This window comes from Acinonyx jubatus, chromosome B2 (genome assembly GCF_027475565.1).
Source record: "Acinonyx jubatus isolate Ajub_Pintada_27869175 chromosome B2, VMU_Ajub_asm_v1.0, whole genome shotgun sequence".
NCBI lineage: Eukaryota > Metazoa > Chordata > Mammalia > Carnivora > Felidae > Acinonyx > Acinonyx jubatus.
In genome coordinates this window covers 9,350,963-9,373,357 of record NC_069385.1, presented here as the reverse complement: position 1 = coordinate 9,373,357, position 22,395 = coordinate 9,350,963, and the positions used below count along the sequence as shown (strand labels likewise).

The window sequence follows — 22,395 nt, the reverse complement described above, 5'->3', positions numbered from 1 at the left end:
ATCCAGGGAATATCTCATTTAAGAGCCAGAAAAATAAGAAGCATTGCATGGTTTCTTTGAAGAGCAAAGAATTGCATGTTAAGAAAAAAAAACTGGAAAAAACATAAACATGTGGAGGCTAAACACCATGTTACTAAACAACCAATGAGTCAGTGAAGAAATCAAAGAAGAAATTTTAAACATACCTGAAGACGAGTGAAAATGGAAACACAATGGTTCAAAATCTTTGGAATGCAGCAGAAGCAATTTTAAGAGGGATGTTTATAGTGATAACCGGCCTACATCAAGAACAAACAAAAACCAAAGTTAGTAGGAGAAGGAAACAATAAAGATTAGAACAGAAATAAATAAAACAGTGACAAAAAAAGATATAAAAGATCAATGAAACCAAGAGTTGGTTCTTTGAAAAGGTAAACAAAATTGGTAAACCTTTAACCAGACTTACCGAGAAAAAAAGAGAAAGCACTCAAATCAGAAAGGAATGAGAAGTAACAACTGACATGATAGAAATATAAAGGATTATAAGAGACTATATGAAAAGTTATATGCCAACAATTTGAGCAAACTAGTATAAATGGGTAAATTCCTGGAAACATACAATCTTCTGAGACTGAGTCAGGAAGAAATAGAAAATTTAAACAAATTGTTTACTAATAACAAAATTGATCAGTAATCAACTCTGAACAAACAAAAATCCAGAACAAATGTCTTTACAGATGTATTCTACCAAACATTTAAAGAAGAGCTAATATCTATCCTTCTCAAAAAATTCCAAAAAATAGCAGAAGAAGGACAACTTTGAAATTCATTCTGTGAGGCCAGCATTACCCTGATACTGAAACCAGGCAAAGACACAACAACAACCACAACAACAACAAAGAAAACTACAGGCCAATATCCGTGCTGAACGTAGATGCAGAAGTCCTCAACAAAATATTAGCAAACCCAGTTCAATGATAAATATCAAGTACTATTTATTCCAGGGATGCAAGGCTGGTTCAATATCTGCAAATAAATCAGTGTGATACACCACATTAACAAAATAAATGATAAAAAGCATATGATCACCTCAACAGATGCAGGAAAAAATATCTGACAAAATTTAACATATGTTTATGATAAAACTGTCAACAAAGTGGGTTTAGAAGGAACATACCTCATCATAATAAAGGCCTTATCTGAAAAATACACAGCTAACATACTCATTGGGAAGAACTGAAAACTTTTTCTCTAAGATCAGGAACAAGACAAGGATATCTACTCTTACTTTTTTTTAATGAACATAACCACAACAATCAGACACGAAAAAAATATAGGCATCCAAATTGGTAAGGTAGAAGTAAAACTGTCAGTATTTGCAGATGACATGATACTGTATATAGAAAACCCTAAAGACTCCACTAAAAAACTATTAGAACTAATAAAGGAGTTCAGTAAAATTGCAGATACAAACTTATTATACAGAAATCTGCGTTTTAAGAAAATATTTATTTTGAGCGAGAGAAAGAGAATGAGCAGGGGAGGGGCAGAGACAGAGGGAAAGAGAGAATCCCAAGCCGGCTTTAGACTGTCAGTGCAAAGCCCGACACAAGGCTTGATCCCAGGAACCATGAAACCGTGACCTGAGCCAAAAACCAAGAGTCAGACGCTCAACCAACTGAACCACCCAGGTGCCCCAGAAATCTACTGCATTTTTATAGACTAATAATGAAGTAACAGAAAGAGAAATTAAGAAAATAATCCCACTTACAATTACATCAAAATAATAAATACCTGGGAATAAATTTAACCAAGGAGATGAACTCCTTGCTATATGAAACAACATAAAAAATTTCACAGACATCATATTCAGTAAACAAAGCCAAACTCAGAAAAATTCAGACTATATGATTCTATTCATCTAATATTAAAAAAAATATTTATGGTGACAGAAGCCAGAATAGTGGTTACCACTGGGAGAGGGGTGGCTGGAAGAGGACAAGACAGAGCCTCCTGGGGTGTCCTATATCTTCATGTGGGTGGTGGTTACATACATAAATACGATATAAAATTTGGGTAATCTATACACATAAAATTGCACATCTTATATTTGTTGTACCTCAGTTAAAAACCAGAAGGATAGATCAAGAGTCTGAGAAGGAGCTAAATTTCCCAATCTTTTTCCACTCTGTGCAACTAAGCAATTGTCATTCTCTAACTGGAAAGCAGGAAACTAGAGATTGATTCCCTAGGACTATGTAATAGAGGGTATCTGGACTGGGACACACTGGCCACAATCATGGGCAGCTAAACTGTGCTGAAATGGGAATAAAAGATAATCTTCAAAGATAGCCCCACATAATTCCCCTCCTCTCTTTTGAGCATGATGTTACTGCTATCAAGGGGTTGAATCATGTTAACTCCCATGAATCTGGACTGGACCTACACTGCTTTGACTTACAGGATGCAGAGAAAGTGACGTCGTGGAGCTTCCAAGCACTTCCAAGATATGCTTCATCAATAAAGAGAAAGACGTGGGATCCAAACAGATGAGGGAAGAGAATCCTCAGGGTGATGGTGGAGAGATTGCTTAGATAACAATCGTGCACCAGGCATAGGGCAACCGGTCCAGAACCGGTCAGAAGGCTAAGAAGAGATTTCTCAAAGATGAAATTGATAGAATGCATAATGTATTTGAATATCTCAAGAGTGGAGTTAGGCAATTTTGGGAGGACCTGAGGTTGAATTACAGATTAGTACATAGGCAACTAAGTAATAAAAAAGACCTGGCTAATTCTAGAGGAAATAAAATGTGTAGAAAAGGAAAAGTAATTGTAGTACACTCTATGGCTCAACTGTGCATAACATTTACAATATTATATAAAATGCAGGTGTGTACATGTCATATTTTATCTAGCAGTGTTAGCTCTTTGTGGTGAAAGAGGTAACAAAATAAGTTAGTACCCCATAATTTTGGAGTCAGAGTTTTTGCATTGTCTTCCAAGGACTACTGTGGTTCAAAGGGAAAAAAAGGCTGAGGCTGGAGAAGTTAGGAAGTCTTCCCAGAGGATTTTTAAGTGTTCTGGTGTATCTTCGAGGTTGATTAATATTTCCCCCAGTGAGAAACTCTCTGTAGCCAGTTATAAAATATTTGAAATGTGGCAGATGCTGGTCTCATCCCTATCTCATTTCAGAAAACAAATCAGCATGTATGCTTTCTGAAGCCCTCTTCTTAGAGTGTCTTTCTGCACTGTATTTTGGGTATAGCCAGTTCTGAGCTCTATTCTTTGCCCCCCAGAGATTATTAAATACAAATTTTTAAATACATGAGATGTTAACAAATTAAGGCTAAAACTGAACTGTGCAGGGTACAGGATAATCAGAAGTTATGGGAATGTTTGCAAGACTTGACAAGAGAGCTTGCCTAGCAGACAAAACATTGTTCCAAAATCTAAGGGGAAGGAGGAAATAAAACATGGGGATAGGGCCGCCCGGCTGGCTCAGTCGAGATTGTTTAAAAATAAAAATGTTTTATAAAAAAAGAGCATGGAAGAGTGGGTGAAATTAGAGCATAACATGGGAATTCTGAGAATATGTAAAGGAGTGATGGTTAGAGTCACCTGGGGAGCTTTGAAAAATACAGATTCCGGGGACCTGTATTCTATAATTTATATTCAGTAGTGCAAGTGGTGGCCCAAAATGTATATTTGCAAAATGTTTCCCAATACATAAAAAAGATAAACCTTGTGTGTAAACCTGTCCTGAATTCAGGTGGAAATGCACCGACCTCATGAGGAACAGTTGCTTCTTCACTTATTATTGTGAAAATTCACAAGAGATGACACCATCACCATCTTTAGATAACTAGTCCCACGGAAGATGTGTTAATTTGTGAGCTTCTATTTTATATTCTAGTGTTCAGCTTGTAGAGGATGAGAAACTCCCTTGCCTCCCCCCACCCCCAGATCCCGTGGTTATAGAACGTGTGGGAAGAGGCATCTCATTTGGACACATTCGTTTATCGTTAAAAAATATTTATTATGACATAACCAGAATGGGCTTGGTTTTAAATGTTTTTGCATTAGGCCAAGCAGAACCCAGGGAGGGTGGTGGGGGGAGGGGAAAGCAGTCTGGAGCTGTCCATGGTGCTGAACGTGGAGCAGGCTCCAGCCTTTGACCTGTTCGGTCCGTCTCCAAGCCCCATTTTCCTTTTTTTCTGTCACCTCCAGTTTCTCCCCTTTCCCAACACGAGCAGCAGAGAGGATGGCCCTTCATATTTTTGTCCTGGGCGGCAGATGACCTTGTGTTGGATCTCCCCCTTGGCTCCTTCTCCCTGGGCGGCGGCCGATGGGCGCGGCACCCACCCCTCCTTAGGCCCCCGCGGCTCGGCAGCGGATCCCATCGGCAGCCCCGCAGGGGCCGGCTCCCCTCGTGTCGCCCCGCCCCACCTCCCCCCGCGCCCCCTCCCCACTTCCCCCGCCACCTGCTCCTCCTCCTTCTCGGTCCCGCCCAGTGCGCTGGCAGCCCCCGATCCCCGGAGCAGGGAAGAGAGAGGGACGAAGGAAGCAATACAAAGGGCGGAGCGGCGGGAGGAGGGGACGCAGGGCTCGGCGCCGGGACGGCGGGCGCGGCACGGGCATGGACGCCGAGTACCCTGCCTTCGAGCCCCCGCTCTGCAGCGAGCTCAAGCACCTGTGCAAGCGGCTCCAGGAGGCGTACCGCGAGCTGAAGGAGGACCTCACGCCTTTCAGAGATGACCGCTACTACAGGTAGGGGCGGGCGGGCCCCCGCCGGCCGGGCTACGGGGAGGCGGCGCGGACCCCGGGCTTCGGGCAGCCCCCGCCCCCGCCCCCGCCCCCCTAGTCCGGGAACCGGGCTGCGCTCCCGGCCTGGCAGGGTCCAGCCCCTGGGCCGCCACCTCACCCCGGCGCGTGTCGAGTAGTGGGAGGAGGGGCGGAAATGGGGCAGGTCTGTGGATTCTGGCTGCGATCGGGGAGCCGGGGTAAAGAGCTGTATAGCCATCCCCTAGAAACCTGAGCCGAGACTCTCAAATCCGGAGAAGGGGACCCACGGGCTTTCGTCCCTGCTTTGCTCCTCCCTCTCTTCCTCCCATCCTGTCATCCCCTCCCACCCCCCACCCGCAGGCCTACCGCCCCCACGGTCTTGCTCAGGCCTCGCTGAGTCCGGGTTTGGGGAGAGGATCACTCCCCCTCCAGCGTCAGGCAGGGAGGGCCTTGGCCTCTCTTTTGAGCTACTCAGGCCCCTGGGCTTTGGTGAAAATCTCTGAGGCTGGGATGTTCCTGAGCGTTGGGGGCAGATGGCCTCAGGGCTAAGCAGCACCTTGCTGAAGATGCTGTGGGAGGTCATGGTTGGCAACCCCAAGGAGTTGTTGGTTTGGGCTTGTCAGTGTTCATCTCTGGCACCCTCTCCGTGTAGCTAAGGTGACAGCTAGGAGGGCTGGTAGAGCCCTGCAGCAGGGCAGTGGCCCCTTGCTCTTCTGATGGGAAACCATGTCCATCGTTAGCGAGTGGACTTAGCTGATGTGTTGTGCTGTCATGCAAGAACCCCGTCTGGAGTCTGGAGTCTGGGGCCCTAGGGTGGTTTTGTTACTAACTAGCTCTGTGACCCTGAAAAAGTTATCTGCTGACTTTGCTTTGCAAGCTTCCTCATCTGTAAAATGGGTAGCTTGAACCAGAAGGTTTGTGAGGAGGCGAAAATTCAACGGATGATGTACTCACTATGTGCTTAAGGATGGAAGTTGTACCGCACAGCTATCTTTGAAGGGGTGATAGTCATTTTTTCACAACAGGCCCTAATAGCCATATATGTGCTAGAAACACATATATCACACTTATCATCAGACCTTTTCAAAAGTCCAATGGCTTCCCAGGGGCTAATCAGCAATATATTGCTGACTGATACATTGGTCACAGAATTACTGAGTGGAAAAGCCCATTTAAAAGATAAGTGATCCCTGTGGTGAGTCTCTGGATGAGACTCACAATCTGTCTAATGCAGCCCCCCGGGAGACCTGACAGTATGGTAAAAACAAACAAATCAACAAAACCCAGGTAGTTTTCAATCTTATGTTTGATGAATATTCCAGTTTCCTTTTCTACTAATTTCTCACCACTCTATTTTTTTTCTCTGTATTTATTTTCTTGGGAACATTTCTTTGGCAAGGGATGTAGTGAATAGCTAAATGGTCTTAATTCAGGTAGCAGAGAAGAGAACAAAGCCACACCACTGGTTAATTCACAATTGGATCATCTTTTGTTCATTCACCCATTTATTCAATGAGTAGTCATCGAGTTAACTCTTGTGTTCCTGCTACCATTCTGGGTGTTAGAGATACAGGGTCCCTGATACCGTGGAGCTTATAGGTAATAAACAAATGATTACATATTGTAATGAGGGCTAGCAAGATAATAAACCAGGTGCCATGATAAGGAGCAATGGGGGTGCCACTTCAGAGAAGATAATGGAGAAGGCTTTTAGAGAAGGTGACATTTGACTAAGAATGAAGAATGAGTTGCTCACTAGACAATGAGCTAAGGAGGAAAGTTCCAGAAGAGGGAGTATATGTCCCTGAGGCCATATAAACACGGTATAGTAGGCCCCTCTACTCTGCAAGTGTTATGTTCTAAGACCCCCAGTGAAACCACAGATAGTACTGAATCCTAGACATACTGTTTTTTCCTATACATACATACCTATGATAAGGTTTAATTAATTTTTAAAATTTCTTTCTTTTTTTTTTAATGTTTATTTTTGAGAGAAAGACAGAGCATGAGCGGGAGAGGGGCAGAGAGAGAGGGAGACACAGAATCCAAAGCAGGCTCCAGGCTCCCAGCTGTCAACACAGAACCCTACGTGGGGCTTGAACTTCTGAATTGTGAGATCATGACCTGAGCCGAAGTCAGACACTTAACCAACTGAGCCACCCAGGCTCCCCTAATTGATTTATTTTTTAAAGTTTATTTATTTTTGAGAGAAAGAGTGAGAGAGAGAGTTGGGGAGAGGCAGAGAGCAAGGGAGAGAGAGAATCCCAAGCAGGCTCCATGCTGTTAGTATGGCACCCAATGGGGGACTTGATTTCACAAACCATGACATGATCTGAGCTGAAATCAAGAGTTAGATGCTTAACCGACTGAGCCACGCAGGTGCCCCAGTAGAGTTTAATTTATAAATTAGGCTCAGTAAGAGATTAACAACAACTAAAAATTAAATAGTACAATCATAATATAATCAAGATTGTGTGAATGTAGTCTCTCTCAAAATATTTTACTGTACTGTACTCACCCTTCTTGTGATGATGTGAGATGACAACGCGCCGATGTGGTGAAATGCAGTAAGGTGAATGACATAGGCTTTGTGATGTGACATTAGGCTACTATGGACCTGCTGACCATATATCAGAGGCAGGATTATCTGCAGGTAACTGAAGCGGCCACAGAAAGCAAAACCACAGATAAGGGGGGACTACTGTGTATTTAAGGAATAGACAGAAGACCAGCATGGTCAGAAAAACAGGTAGGGCCAGGTCATATTTAGCCTTGAATGTTAGACCGAGAAGTGTGAATTTCATTAGAATTCCAGTGGGAAGCCATTGAAGGCTTTAAGTGGGGGGAGTGAAATGAGCAGTTCGGCTGCCTGTCCTACAGCAAGCATCTGAATCTATGCTTCAGGAACAACTCCACCAGTTGATTTGGATCTTGAAGACCACGAATTTACCATGGTTGGAAGGGGAAAGTGGTGAATTCTGTCCCCCTGCTATGAGAACAAGTCAACTACAGAATGCTTGACAATATTGTGTGTTGGCAGAGCAGTGAGGCTGAATCATGAAGACTGGTTTATAGTGAGGCGATGTTTTAGGTCATTGATCTATCTTCCATTGCTCCACTGGATTTTTATATCAATGGGTTGTACCTTTACAAAACTAGGCGAAATATTCTTGAGCTTCTAAGTTGGGAAGCTGATAGTCACAGCTCCTGCATCTGCTTAGCTGGAAGATGAACTTGCTACTATAATTTTTGCTCCTGCTTTTCTCACTGCCTTTGTTTCCTCATTAGTGATTTATGATTAAAAGGCACCCTTCCTTTTTCCCCTGGAGGACTGGGCCTTGCTTCATGTGGCTGACAGTTTCCTTGTAATAGGGTACAGCAAGGAAGACAGCTGCTAATGCCCATTTTCAAAAGATGGTTGGTCCCTCCATTAGATGCCATGACTGTTTGCATATTGGCTACATGATTTGGCATCATTGAAAAATGGCAGTCACGTTATCAAAGGACTCTTAGTCATTTGCACAAACTGAGAGATGACAGCGGTACAGCCCGATAGGAAAGGGGGAGTCGGCACCATGTAAGCTGAGTCTGAATCCTGGGTCTAAGTCTCAACTCTACCCTTTGCCAACTCCCTGGCTTTGGGAGTAATCGCTGTAGTTCACTGGTGATAAATTTCCACATAAGAAAAATAAAGCAAAGATTTCATAGGCTCAACTGCTTTGTGAAAATAACACTGAAGATGCTTTCCAATACAGACAACAGAAAAACCAAAGCAGGCGGGAGGCAATGAATTGAGTTGTAGATCCAGCAGCCTAATGCTGTTATCAAGTCCTTTCTTTTTAACTTGATGGCACTTGGCCTCCATTGGCCACTAATAATCATGTAAGCTATTGCTTCTTATTGACATTCATGGGCAGAATGGGCTGGCTTCCTCTAAAAGACAAGGGATAACTTGAAGCCTGCAGCAAAACTCCTTGAATCTCATCTATTCTCCCACCAAAATGTAACAATGAAGAAGACAGACGTGTGTTGACCAGGACAGAACTTTCATACACTGCAGATGGGAAGATAAATTGGACAAGTCCCATATGTGACTGTTTGTCTAAAGTTGAACATATGCATCCCCTTTGGCCCAGCAATCCCTTTTAGGTATTTACCCTACAGAAATGCTTATACATGTCCTCAACAGACAAGGACTAAAATGTTCATAGCCACACAATTTGTAATACTCTTTAACTGGAAACCAACCTAATACTCATCAACAGTAGAATGGATAAATTTGACTTATTCCATAATGGTATATTATACAGCAATGAAAGTAAACAACTTACAACTATACACAACAAAAATGAGTCTCACACACACATAACATGAGCAAAAGAAGCTCAGAGTATATACACATACTATATACTGTTTGATTCTACTTATATATAGTATAAAACAGGCAAAATGACTCTATGCTCTTGGAAGTCAAGGTAGTGGTTACCCATGAGAGAATAGTGAGTGGAAGTGGGCAGGAAAGGGCTTTATGGCTACTGGTAATATTTTGTATCTTGATCTGGGTGCTGGTTACACAGGCATATTCAGTTTGTGAACATCTACCAAGCTATACACACAAAGTGTGTACTTTGCTGTTTGTGTATTATGCTTCAATAGAAAGCTTAAAAGAAAACCAACTCCTGTGTCTCATTGGTGACATCAGGGCCCTTGCTCTTTCTTGAGCTCCTGGGAAGGAAATAGAGGCAAATCAGAGCACCCCAGGAGCTGAGGGTGGGGCTAATTTCCCTAAGGCTTGTGTCCTCAAGGGAGGAGAGGTAGAGAGCAAAACACGGTTGGAACTCATTTAGGAAGAAGATGTGAGGAATGGATACCAGGCAGGCCCCCATGTCCATGAAATACATAGTAAGGAGCTGAAGAAAAATGAAGGACAGTAAATATGTTCCACTGGAGCTCAGCTCTTGGAGACTTTGTGGTTGGTCATTTTGCTAACCCATACTGTGTTTCTCATGTTATTACTTTACCTCTGTAAAATACTACTGCAAAACGAAGATGGGCTTGAATTTTCTTGGCCAGAAAAGTGATGCCAGTGGTCCTTACCCAAGAGGCTTTCAGAAGCAACATTTCGTCACCTTGGTGAATTCATCAGGGCCCAGGGGAAACCTTTAGTCTTGATGGCCTACTTTAGCCAGCACATCAAGAGAAGGATTCTCATTAAGCTCTGGGCTAATGTACAGAATCAGGATGCCAGTCTATTTACTTGGGTTATGCAGACCCCTGAGAACACAGATAATGGTGGTCATGGCATCACAACCAGGGGATTATTAGATCAGGAATTCCCAATGCTAGCTGCACATCAGGATAACTTGGGAGAGCTTTTGAAAAGACAAATGCCCAGGGGTGCCTGGGTGGTTCAGTTAAGCGTCCAACTTCAGCTCAGGTCATGATCTCATGGTTCATGGGATTGAGCCCCTTGTCAGGCTCTGTGCTGACAGCTCAGAGCCTGGAGCCTGCTTCAGATTCTGTGTCTCCCTCTCTCTCTGCCCTTTCCCTGCTCATGATGTCTCTCTCTCAAAAATAAACACTAAACATTTTTAAAAAAAATTAAAAGGACAAATGCCCAGTAGTACCCTCAAGAATTCTGATTTAATTGGCCTGGGCTGGATCTCAGCCAGGATGGAAAACCCAAGAGGGGTGAGTAGAATGTTTAAGAGCATTAAGCTGAGGGTGCCTGGTACGTCCGTCTCAATGGGCCAGACTTGCCAGCAGGACAGCAATACTGGAAATCATTAGTTAAGGCTCCTCCCCCACGCAAAGCACAGCAGCCGCTGTCACCAATCACCTTGGCTTTTTCCACACTTCTAGGCTGACCTAACTCCCTTTTTAGGTTAATACATCTGTTCAGGTTATAGGTAGGTTTAAAGGTCTGAGGACCATTTTTTCCATTTAAGGCAAACCTGCACATATGTGCTGGTTTTGATGTTAATGACCCATCAGACCTGACCCACCTAACATGATTTTCATGTTAATGTTTCAGCTGGCTAACATTTGTCCTTCTTTTCAAGTTATTGGGGACAATTCATTGTAATTAGAGTACTGACCTCTCTCTTTGTCTTTTTTTTTTTTTTTTTTTGGTGGGAGGAAACGTAAGTATCTCTGATGAGACCATAATTTTAGAAAGGTAGAAAAATCATTTCATTAAACTTGTATGCTTGAGAACTTAGAGTTATGTACAAATCTGGCTTAGCGAGAAAGGCTGGTTTTCTGTTTGGGACAAGACACAGATAGGCCTCAGAAGGGCCCTGGACCAAGGACCTAGCAAACATGTGTATGAGGGGCCAGTGGTGGGCACTAGGACAGGTCAGCAACTCCCAGACCTACCCAAGTCCTCCCAGGGCAGCACCCCTCCCCCATGACTCCTGACTGCTTTCTGCTCCCATGCTCTGGGATCTTGCTCCATCAATTATTCTGTCTTGTTCTCATGTCTCAGTCTTTCCCTCAACTCTGACTCCTTCCCAAATGCTTAGTCCAAACTTCCTTCATCCCAGCCTCCTTGGGTGCAACCACACTGTCTTCTTCAACAAATGTTGGCCTGCCTTCTTCCTCTACCATATTGTCCTGCAGTTGAGTTAAGGGTGGTCCCTGCATGTTGGCTCCCATGTTGTTTCCTTCCTCACTGATTTCATAGCAGATGCCTGACTTACTCCCACTGGTGCCTAACTCAAATTCTTACATATCTAATTGCTTTACATATAGCCCCAATATGCATATGTTTAGCTATTTGCAGTCTTCCTGCTTTGTATCCCTGTGAAACAGCACTCAACATCTGCTGGCTATAGATATGGCAAACCCTGTGGCTATAAAAGACCCCAAACTGTTGCTGCCCTTGGGAGTTCTCTGACTCAGAGACTCCTTCCTCCCTCTGCTGAGCAATATTACCAGTACACAGAAGTCTCCTCTTCCATTCTCCCCCCGCCACGGTTTGCTAGCATTCTTTATTGTGGTAAGGCTGTGTCTAATCCGTCTCTATGTCATGAGCATCTAAAACAAAGTATATCACACAATAGGTGTGTGATACCTGCTACATTAAAAGCATGAATGAATGAAACAATGGAAGAAGTTTCACTAAATTACAGGCAAGCAGATTTTGCCCCAGTTTTTAATAGGTGGAAGCTATGAACTGAAGAGTTCCACATGAGCCCCCAGTACAATTGGGAATTGCTTGCTGGGCAGTAGTTGCTCTGGAGTAACCACAAGGAAGATAACTTTAAAAATATAGTGAAAAATTATTAAAGATATTAAAATTTACAGTAGAAAATATTCAGATAATGCAAAAGAAAACAGTAAAGGGGACTAGAGGAACAAAAAAGACATGAGACATATAGAAGATAAATAAAATGGCAGACATAACTCCAGCTGTATCAATTATAATATGAAATGTGAAGAAACAAAACAATCTATCAAGAGGCAGAGGTTGTCAATGAGATAATAAGCAAGATCCAGTTATACCCTGTCTACCGAAAACACACTTTATTTTTTTAATGTTTATTTATTTTTAGAGAGAGAGAGAGAGAGGCAGAAAGGGAGAGAAAGAATCCCAAGCAAGTTCTGTGCTAACAGACGTGGGGCTTGATCTCACAAATTGTGAGATCATGACCCAAGCCAAAACCAAGAGTCAGATGCTTAACCAACTGAGCCACCCAGGCACCCCCCAGAAAACACACTTTAGATTCTAAGATATAAATGAGTTGACAGTAAAGGATGGAAAAAGATAGATCATGCAAACAGCAAACTTAGAAAAGCTGGTGTGACTATACCACTACCAGATAAAATAGCTTTTAAAATAAAACATGTTACTGAGAGATAAAGAGGGATATTCTATAATGATAAAAGGGTCAAACCATTAGGAGGACATAGCCCTATAAACTTGTATGCAATGAACAACAGAGCCTAAAATACATGAAGCAAAAACTAACAGAAATGAAGGGAGAAGTAGAAGATTCAAAAATAATAGTCGGAGTCTTCAATACCCACTTTCAATGATGGATGGAAAAACTAACCAAGAGATTGATGATGTTGATAAAAGGCTTGAACAACAGCATAAACCAACTAGACCTACTAGGAATCCATAGAATACTATGCCCAACAACAGTAGAATACAAATTCTTCTCAACTGTACACAGAGCATTCTCTGGGATAGATCATATATTAGTCCGTGAAACAAGATGTAATAAATTTAAAAGGACTGAAATCAAACAAAAGAAGTTCTGCAACAACCATGGAGTGAAAATAGACATCAATTATAGGAAGGAATTTAGGAAATCTCCAAATGTGGCAATTAAACAACACACTCCTAAATAACCCATTGGCAAAAGATGAATCATAAAGGAAATTCATATTTTGAGAAGAATGGAGTGAGGACACACTTCACCAGAACACCTGGGATACAGCTAAAGCAGTACTTAGAGGGAAATTTATAGCTGTAAATGTACATATTAAACAAGAGGGAAGAGCTCAAATCAATACTTAACCTTCTACCTTAAAACATTGGGGAAGAAAAGAAAACCCAAAGCAAGCAGAAGAAAAACAATAGTAAAGAGTATGCTGAAGATTAATTAAAGAAAAATAGAGAAACAATAGGGAAAATGAATAAAACTAAAAGTTGGTTTTCTGAAAAGATCAATTTACTTGACAAACCTATAGCTAGACCAACCAAGAAAAAAAAGAAGATGCAAATTACCAGAATCAGGAATGAAAGAGGGAACATTGCTCTCAATCTTACAGAAATAAAATAAATAAAAGATTACAAGGGAATGCCATTAGATAATTGATGTGGATAAATTCTAAGAGACACAGTTATGCTGTTACCAAACCAAAGACCTCGCAAGAAAACCACAATCTCTCATGGATATAGACAGAACAATTTTCAAACAAAACAAAAAGCTAGCAAACTGAGTCCAGCAATGGGATTATCAAAAAAAGGATTATGCACCATTACCAAGTGGTGTACGAATGCAAGGTTGTTTTAACATTTAAAAAATCAATTAATATGTAATGCCACCAGCCCATCTCATGTTTTCTTTCATTTATCATTTGGTGTTTCCAGGTTGTACAACTCTGTGCTTATGGGATGTCCTGAATGACCTTAACTGGCTGCTGGTGTCTATATGGCACCTGTGGTTCAGACAGCAGGGTTCTTCCTGGTGGCTCACCCAAGTTAATTATTTTTATGTGTGCCTTCATGTAAACAGAGCCTTGGCCCATGCAGCAGAGTTGTTTTCTTCTCTTTTCTTTTTTTATTTTTTTTAATGTTTACTTTTGAGAGAGAGAGAGAGAGAGCAAGACAGAGCATAAGAGGGGCAGAGAGAGAGGGAGACACAGAATCCAAAGCAGACTCCAGGCTCTGAGATGTCAGCACAGAGCCCAAAGCAGGGCTCGAACTCATGGACCGTAAGATTGTGATCTGAGCCAGTTAGACGCTTAACTGACTGAGCCACCCAGGCACCCCTTTCTCTTTTCTTTAAAGCTAGCTGCATCTTGTTCTGAACCGAGAGGAAACTCATAAAGAAGACATTCATTTCCTTGACAGCAAAGCAGGAAGAAGTCCAACTGTTCCCCGGGGCTGGTTAGCATTCAGCTACAGCAAGGACTCCACTCTTACAGTAGAAGACCATCATTTTCCAGATGAGAACAGGCCTCCAAAGCTCGAAATATGAAAGCCGGGACCCTGGATTAGCTTCCTAGAACTGCGGTGACACAGTGCCACAAACCGAGTGGCTTATGTGGCAGATGTCTATTGTCTCCCAGTTCTGGAAGCCAGAGTTCTGAGCTCAGGGTGCCCGCAGGGTGGTTCCTTCCGAGGCTGTTCCTTGGCTGGTACATGGCCTTCAGTCTTTTCCCAGTGTCTTCACATTGTCTGCCTCTGCATCCAGATTTCCCCCATGAGGACACCAGTCGTGGTGCATCAGGACTCTTATTTCTGAATAAGGCCCCATTCACAGGCACTGGGCATCAGGACTTCGACAACTAGGGGACATAGTTCCACCCATAACAGGCTCTCCTTGAAGAGGATAGCCCATGTGTGGATACAGGCTGTGGACTTAGATTCCCCTCTGGATATTTTCTAAACTAGCAGTTGACTGATGAACATGAGCCAGGAGGGCTGCGTCTTGACTTGGCTCTGTTGCTACCATCCTGGAAATCAGGTCTGCACATCTCACAGAAGGATCTCAGATCCCTCCTGGCTCTAAACCCAAGACCACAGAGTGAGGGGGGAGGTGTTGTGGGCCTGAAGGGGGTGACCCGGTAATGGCCTTCCCAGCAGAGATGATTACGCTGAGCTGCCTGAACTTTATGAAGTTCAGGTTGGGAAAGGTGTGTGTGTGTGTGTGTGTGTGTGTGTGTGTGTGTGTGTGGTGTATGGTGTGTGTGTGTATATGGCATGTGTGTAGTATGTGTGTGGTGTGCATGGGTGTGATGTGTGTGTGGGAAACCAGTTTTCTGGGGGCTGTTGGGTCAGAGGTAAGGTGACCAAAGTGTCCTGGCTTTAGCACTGAATGTCCAGTGTCCTGGGAAAGCCCTCAGTCCCGGGAGTGTCCAAAGGTTGGTCACCCAAAGGTGCGGCTGCGGCTGCAGCCTGAGGACGTGGGGCCTGAGGCTCTGAGGCTGCACCGACCGCCTGGAGCCGCGTGTGTGCACGTGGGGTGGCACACCAGAGTCCTGGGCAGAGGGGACAGAAGGTGCGCCCTTGAACTTCTCCACTCAGGATTGTTGGTTCTCCCTCCTTTGTCCAGCTTTCTCTTCTTGCCTCAGCCCTTGTCCGCCCTGCCTGCGGAATAAAGACAGGCTGGTTACCTTGGGGCCGTGGTTCCCAGAGGCGAGCCCCCCCAAGGCAAGAAAGCCTCAAGGCTCTTTTTAAAGCAACTACTATTTGCGGGGCACCGCCTTTCCTGTCCCGAAATGAAATTCCTTGGTACTATCTTGCATGCTTCCGTAACTTAAAAAACAAAAACAGCTACCATAAAGGTAATCAGAACAAGCAATGAAAGCAATGCATAAATAGTATGTATTTCAACCCGCAGATGCTCTGATAAGTCACTAAAAGGAAATGTGCCTGGGGGCGCCGGGGGCTCAGTCTGCTAAGTGTCTGGCTTCCGCTCAGGTCATGAGCTCACGGTTCGGTTCGTGGGTTTGAGCCCCTGGAGCCTACTTCGGATTCTGTGTCTCCTTCTCTCTCTCAAAACTAAATAAACATTTTTTTTTTTAAAAAAAAGGAACGAAATGTGCCAGGGGGCAAGATTTTCAAAAGCCACTGCTTTTGACCCCTCTGCAGGCATTACCCGGGGTGGGTGGGCGCCCACACTGTTCCCCACAAGAGGCCACTCTCTGAAGGTTGCCCCACCCCTACCCCTCATTCAGCCCAGGTTGCAGGGCATTGCCCTGCCCATTTTGGACGTTTCTATACCAGGGCTCCTGCCTTCCTCCCTGACCCTGTAAGTTCTTGAGTTTTGTGCCCTTTAGTCTGCATCCTGCAAGTCAGGATAAAGACCTTTCTTCTGTATGTTCAAGGCCAAAGTAGCCTGGTGGCCTTTCTGTGGCCTAAGGGCCCTTGGACCTGCAGCTGGACGGCCACTTCTCGTACCTGGAACTGGCCAACTCAACATTTACGCTAACTTGGCAATTTATGGTAAATTGTGGATCTAATTTGAGCAGCTTGGTTTGCTGTGCAGGAAGTGGCTTGCTCCAGTGGCCGGCTGGTCCCCTTCTGGAAGCAGAGCTCTGAAGGTAGAGGCAGGCCATGTGATGAGCCAGGGCCCTGGGGGTGCTGCACACAGAAGTGGGGGGAGCATTAGCAGGGGGGGAATGCTGTCCTACCTCCTTTGTCTCCTAGGGAATGAGGGAAGCAAACCGAACTTGGAAAAAATACCATAACCTGGGGACAGCTGTATTCTTTCAATTCTTTTGAATACACCCACATGGCTCGGAAAGTGCCCTTCGGGTGCGGTTATTTGTAGGGCAGTGCTCTTAACAAATCGTGTTGATTTCCAATCCCCAAGCCCCATGAGGACTTGAAGAAGGGTTATGTTTCTATGTGAGGACTATTACCAGTTTCCTCAGTTTACCTGTCCAGCATTTCTGACATGCAACCCCATGGGCTCGGTGAAGAGAGCCCTCAATTTTGATTCAGGCCAACAAAGATAACTTAAAAGTCAGTTCGGAAAGGGGAAGCACACGGACGGCTCGGTGGTGAATGATTGAGAAGTTCCAGACCTGGCATTCTTCTTATGGCTGTTCTCCTCAGCTGCTTGCAGGGCAAAAATGCAAAATCAAACACCGTCCCTTCGGGTTGCAATAGTAATGATGACTTTGCTGTAGTTCTCACTGTCGAGCGCAATGTCAGGGACACTTCCAGGCATTAACTGTCACTTTATAGAGATATGGTACAACAGCATTTAAGACTATTGATTGCAAGTATTAATTTCAGCCCAAAAGAAGGAATTTATTACAAAGACACAGAGATAATTTACAGAATCAAAGGGCAAAAATGCAGCTGGACCCCAGGAAGGAGCTGGAAGCGATTCTGCATTGATTTCATGGGTTTGTCATTCTGATCTCTTACCAGTGCCCCAAACCACCACTTACCAAATTTACTGCCCACTGGAAGCCTTTAGAAAGCCTTAATAATGATGATGCCTAAGCTCTACTTCAGATTCTGATTGGATTGGTTTGGGGTTCAGCCTGGGTATTGGGCCTTTTTAAAGCTCTCAAGTGATTTTGACTTCAATACATTTTGAGTCCCATTGTTCTAAACTAATTTGTTCCTCTGCCCTTTTGTCCTGCCTGCCTGGGAGCTCCCAGTCTTTGACCAATACCCATACTCTCTTCTCTGTGCTTAAGCTGCTCTTTTGCAGGAAGAAATCACCACCAGGCAGGCATTAGTAGGAGTCACATTTTTTTAGAAGTCATCATTAATATGAGATCAAAGACGTCAGCTGGGGCCTCCAGGAAGCCCCAGAATCCTGTTAGATTTCCCCAGGACGCTCATTTGCCCAGTCTTTGCAACAATGACTTCAAACCTTCTCCACCTCTTTGTGCTGAATCAAGTGGACAAGTCCCCAGAGCCCCCTGGGCCCTGCCCCCAACCTCCCATCCCTCCCCACCATGGCCATGCTTGCTTCTGTACCTGAGTCGTCCTGATAAAGGTCCACATAGTTCCTGGCCTCTGCCACCTCTGCCCCACTGGGGGGAGGCTCGTTCACCCCTCATCGGCTGGACTGGTGCCCATAGGCCCTGACTCCCCAGTGCCTGCTTGCAGGGTCCCGGGATACAACCTAGATGTGTTGGTCAGACTCCGGACCGCGGAAGCCAGATGGCAGGACAGAACCAATGGACTGTTTCCAGACATGGTAGTTTCTGGCAATCTTTCTGCAAGATCAAGCAACCAGAGATGTTGGTAGTGAAGCCCGGACAGCTTGCACTCCCTTGAATTTACTCTCCTGAGCCCCTGCCTCCATTCTCTCTCCATGCTTCCCTGGGGTAGCACCTGCTTCCCATAATGTTAATATGGAAACTTTTGCCTCAGATTCTGTTTTCGAGGGAAGCAAGCCGAGATCTTGTTAAACGTGAAGACAGTTTTGCCCAGTGACCCATAGAAGAAATACAGGCCGGGAGGAGCGTGGCCAGCTGTCCTGGTTTGCCTGGGGCTGCAGGACGCCGGGAATCAGGCTTTCAGTACTAAAACTAGGAAAGTCTCAGGAAAACCGGGACCAGCAAGGTGTCCTCACAGACGGGGGAGCACACTCAGCTTCCCACCTCTGAATGACACGCTTGCTGCTCCCACAGCCCCCGCCCTTTCCTTTCGTGGGAAAGTGCCCTCCGCCCCATCCTCGAAACCGTGAGAAGACACGCCAGTATATTGCCAGTCATCTGGCAAATCCAGCTGTCCTTCGTTCAGTACGCATGCTGTGTGTCTTTCCATACCGGGCTTTGTGCCAGGCCCTGGAGAAATGAGAAGTCAAGGGCGGCACAGGGAAGTCGCAGGTGATGGTAGTGGAATGGTACTTGTTTGGTGAAAGTGAAGTGTATGCAAAACAACCTCCAAAGGCTGAAGGAAAAGGCCGACAAGTCCCTCTTGAGGAGAAGTGGTTTATTAAGGGGTCTTATGGACAGAAGCATATCTTGAGCATCATAAGACAGGAGATCTCTACAGCCCCACCTCCTGAAGACCTGCTTCTGTAACCCCAGAGGCTGACAGTACATGTGGGGGACCAGCCAGGAGGACAAAGCTTGAGAGCAGGTGTGTGTCATGGCCACAGGCCAGATTGAGGACATTACCGCATGGGGTGTAGTTAAGGGTGTGATTAAGCAAAAAGAAAGAGATGGAGGGGGTGCTGTGCTCAACGTTTCAGGTCACAGACCAGTCATCATGGCGGATTTGTTCAAGATGGCGTTAGTCTGGTTCATGCAGTGTTCCCCAAATGCAAAGAACAAAATAAAAGCTATGTTTCAGTCAAATAAATTGAGAGTGATACTTAAAAAATCCTAAATTACCACAGGCAGAGAAGGTGAAGGTATCAGTATGCTGGACACTAATTCCTGATGAGTCGAAGCAGTGGGGCCCGTGAGCAAGGGCTGTGCCCCATGAGAGTGTGTGAGAGCCAGGGTTGGGCCCTGCTTCTACTCACTATGCTTCATTATTGCAAGTACCAGAAACCAATGGGTACCAAGGAAAAAAGAGGGCATTTGTTTCAAAGTGCTAAGAGGACAGAATGAGATCATTTGTGTAAACTCCTTAGCATAGTAGTCAACTTTATAGTGATTCTGGGAGTTCCGTGCAGTTATCTTACCTTTGGAGATGAGAACAGAGGAAGCAAACATTATGTAGCAAGACTATGGAAACCAGTCTCCCAAGATGGTACCCGAGAGAACCACTCCTCCCAGGGTTCATGCTTTTCTGTTGTCTCTTCCCTGTGGATCTGGGCTGGCTCTGACTGGCTTTTTACCCACAGAATATGGTGGTAGTGATGCTGAATGATGTCTGAGGCCAGGTCGTAGGAAGCTCTGCAGCTTCTTCTTTGGTGTCTCGGAGCCACCATTCGAGGGGAAACCAGCCACAAGTTTGAAGTCCAATTTCCTGGGCAAAACTGTCTTCACGTTTAACAAGATCTCGGCTTGCTTCCCTCAAAAACAGAATCTGAGGCAAAAGTTTCCATGTGGAAACCAGCCACAAGTTTGAAGTCAAACTTCCTGGAGATCTATGAGGAAGCCCAAGCTAACCGTGTGGAAGAAGCCACATGGGAAAGACTGCCTGGCTGGCCCCCTGCTTTCCAGCCATCCAAGCTCAGGTACCAGACATGTGAGAGGATGCATTTTGGATGTCCAACACAGTCAAGCCTTCAGATGACTGCGGCCCCGATGTCATCAGACTGTATTCACAAGGGAGACCCCCAGCAAAAACCACTCAGCTGAGCTTGTCAACACACAAGACCACGAGAGATAGTAAACTATTGTCTTAAGCCACCGTAGTAGATGCCATCTAAAATGGTTTCCAGTGACCCCCCCACCTCAAGATATTCACACCCTTTCATGCATGATCCCCACCTCTTGAGAGTTGGATGGACTTGTAATTTGCTTCTAAAGAATAGAGTAAAAACATTGGGATGTCACCGGTGAGATTAGGTGACTTGTGTCTTACCCTCACTATCTAGTTCTTCTCACTGACTCCCTCAGATGAAGCAAAGCTGCCTTGTCAGAAGCTTCCCTGTAGAAAGTATCAAGGGGTAAGGAACTGAGAATGGCCCCCAACCAACAGCCCATGAGGCACTAGATCCTGCCAACAACCACAAGCATGAGCTTTGAGGTGGACCCTTCCCCAGTCTAGGCTTGAGGATAACTTCAGTTCCAGATGACACAGTGCCTACAGCCTGAACCAGAGCCTGAGCAAAGGGACCCAGTAAATTGAGCCCACATTCCTGGCCCACAGAAACCACAAGATAATACATGTTGTTTTAGGGCCCAAAGTTCTGAGGTAATTTGTTCTGTAGCAACAGATAAGTAATATAGCTACTATATGTTGGGGTAGTTTGTCATGCAGCAATAAATAATGTGAACGAGTACAATGATAAGAAAGCAAAAACAAGTCTTATATTGTCAATAACCCCAAGCTGAATGTCTGTGCTCTGGAATTACTAAACCTGATAAAAAGATAAGGTTTGGAACCAGCAAGAGGTTAGACCTTGCTTCTCCTGACCAGTTCTCAGGAGTCAAGAAGACCATGAAAAGTAAGCTCCCATGTTTGGTGCAACAAGTAGGCCAGAAGGCATAAGCCCTCCTGCAAATGACTGGGGGAGGTTGTGGGGAAGGCAGCATGGCGAGAGAACTGAGCCCTGGTGGAAATACCTTAGTTCTGCTCTGCTTACTGCAGAGGGGATGAGTCAGCTGGTGATGGGCATCCAGGAGTTGTTGAAACCCGGGCCAAAGAGGTCGCTAATGTCAGCTGGCATCAACTATAACCAGGCTCAGGGGAAAGTCAAGACTGTGAGATTTTCCTGCCTTGGAACAAAAAATAGGCAATTAGAGTCATTGGTACTGAATTCATCTATATTCTCTGCCTTGAACATGTAGGTCAGTTTCTCTTTTTAGGAAGTCTTCCATTTAGGGGTGTTAGGGACTGAATGCATGTGTGTCACCCTCCGCCTGCCCCCAGCCAGCTCCTGTTCATATGTTGAAGACCTAACCCCCCACAATAGCTGAACTTGGAGTAAGGAAGTAATTAGGCATCCTTATCAGAAGAGCTACCAGACAGCTCCTGCTGTCTCTCTATCCTCTCACACACGCTTTAAGGAAAGGCCATGTGGTGGTGTCTCCAAGCCAGGAAGAGAGTCCTCACCAGAAACTCAATCAATCAGAGCCTTGATCTTGGACTTGTAGCCTCTAGAACTGTGAGGAAAAACTTAACTGTGTAAGCCACTCAGTATCTGTGTGAGCCATTCGTATTTTGTTACAGTGGCCCAAGCAACTAACACAATGGGTTGGAGAGAATTGGAATCAGCCATTTCTGTTTCCTTCCTATTTAACTCAGGGCCCCACTAGAGCATGAGTACTTGATGTTAGCCATTACTGATGATGATGATGATGATGATGATGATGATGATGATGATTTTGAGAGAGAGGAGGTGGGAGAAGCATTCGAGGGGAAGGGGCAGAGGGAGAGGGACAGAGAATCCCAACATGGAGCCCTACAAGGGGCTTCATCTCATGATGGTGAGATCATGACCTGACCCGAAATCAGGAGTTGGGAGGCTTAACTGATGAGCCACCCAGGTGCCCCGTTATTATTATTAATAAGATAGGTAAGGAGATCACTGCAGTGTATCTACAAAATGTTAGACAATTGTTGTTAAATTAGGAAGTAAATTTGACAGTAGACCATGAATTTCCTAGGGTATCAAGAGTATTTGCAGATGAGCCCCTTGAGTTGTTGCCATTAGCCTTGAAAAATAGCAGTGAGTGGGAGTCAGCAAACTTCAGACTGGTGGACTTGACTTTGGCCCAATTCTAGAGGAAATGACTTTAAAGGATGGCTTTTTGGCCCTTAGAAAATGAATATGGACATTAGGTATGAGTAGGGGTTTTT

General features: G+C 44.7%; 1 protein-coding gene across 1 annotated transcript in view; it reads left to right on the top strand.

Moving 5' to 3' along the window:
* Positions 1-4,498: 4,498 nt before the first annotated feature.
* TMEM181 (transmembrane protein 181) overlaps positions 4,499-22,395 on the top strand; it is a 73,931-nt gene continuing 56,034 nt past the window's right edge. Inside the window, exon 1 of the mRNA XM_027056538.2 lies at positions 4,499-4,748. Within this exon, the coding sequence (XP_026912339.1) occupies positions 4,618-4,748 (131 nt within the window). The 5' untranslated portion in view covers positions 4,499-4,617. The remainder of the gene's footprint in view (positions 4,749-22,395) is intronic.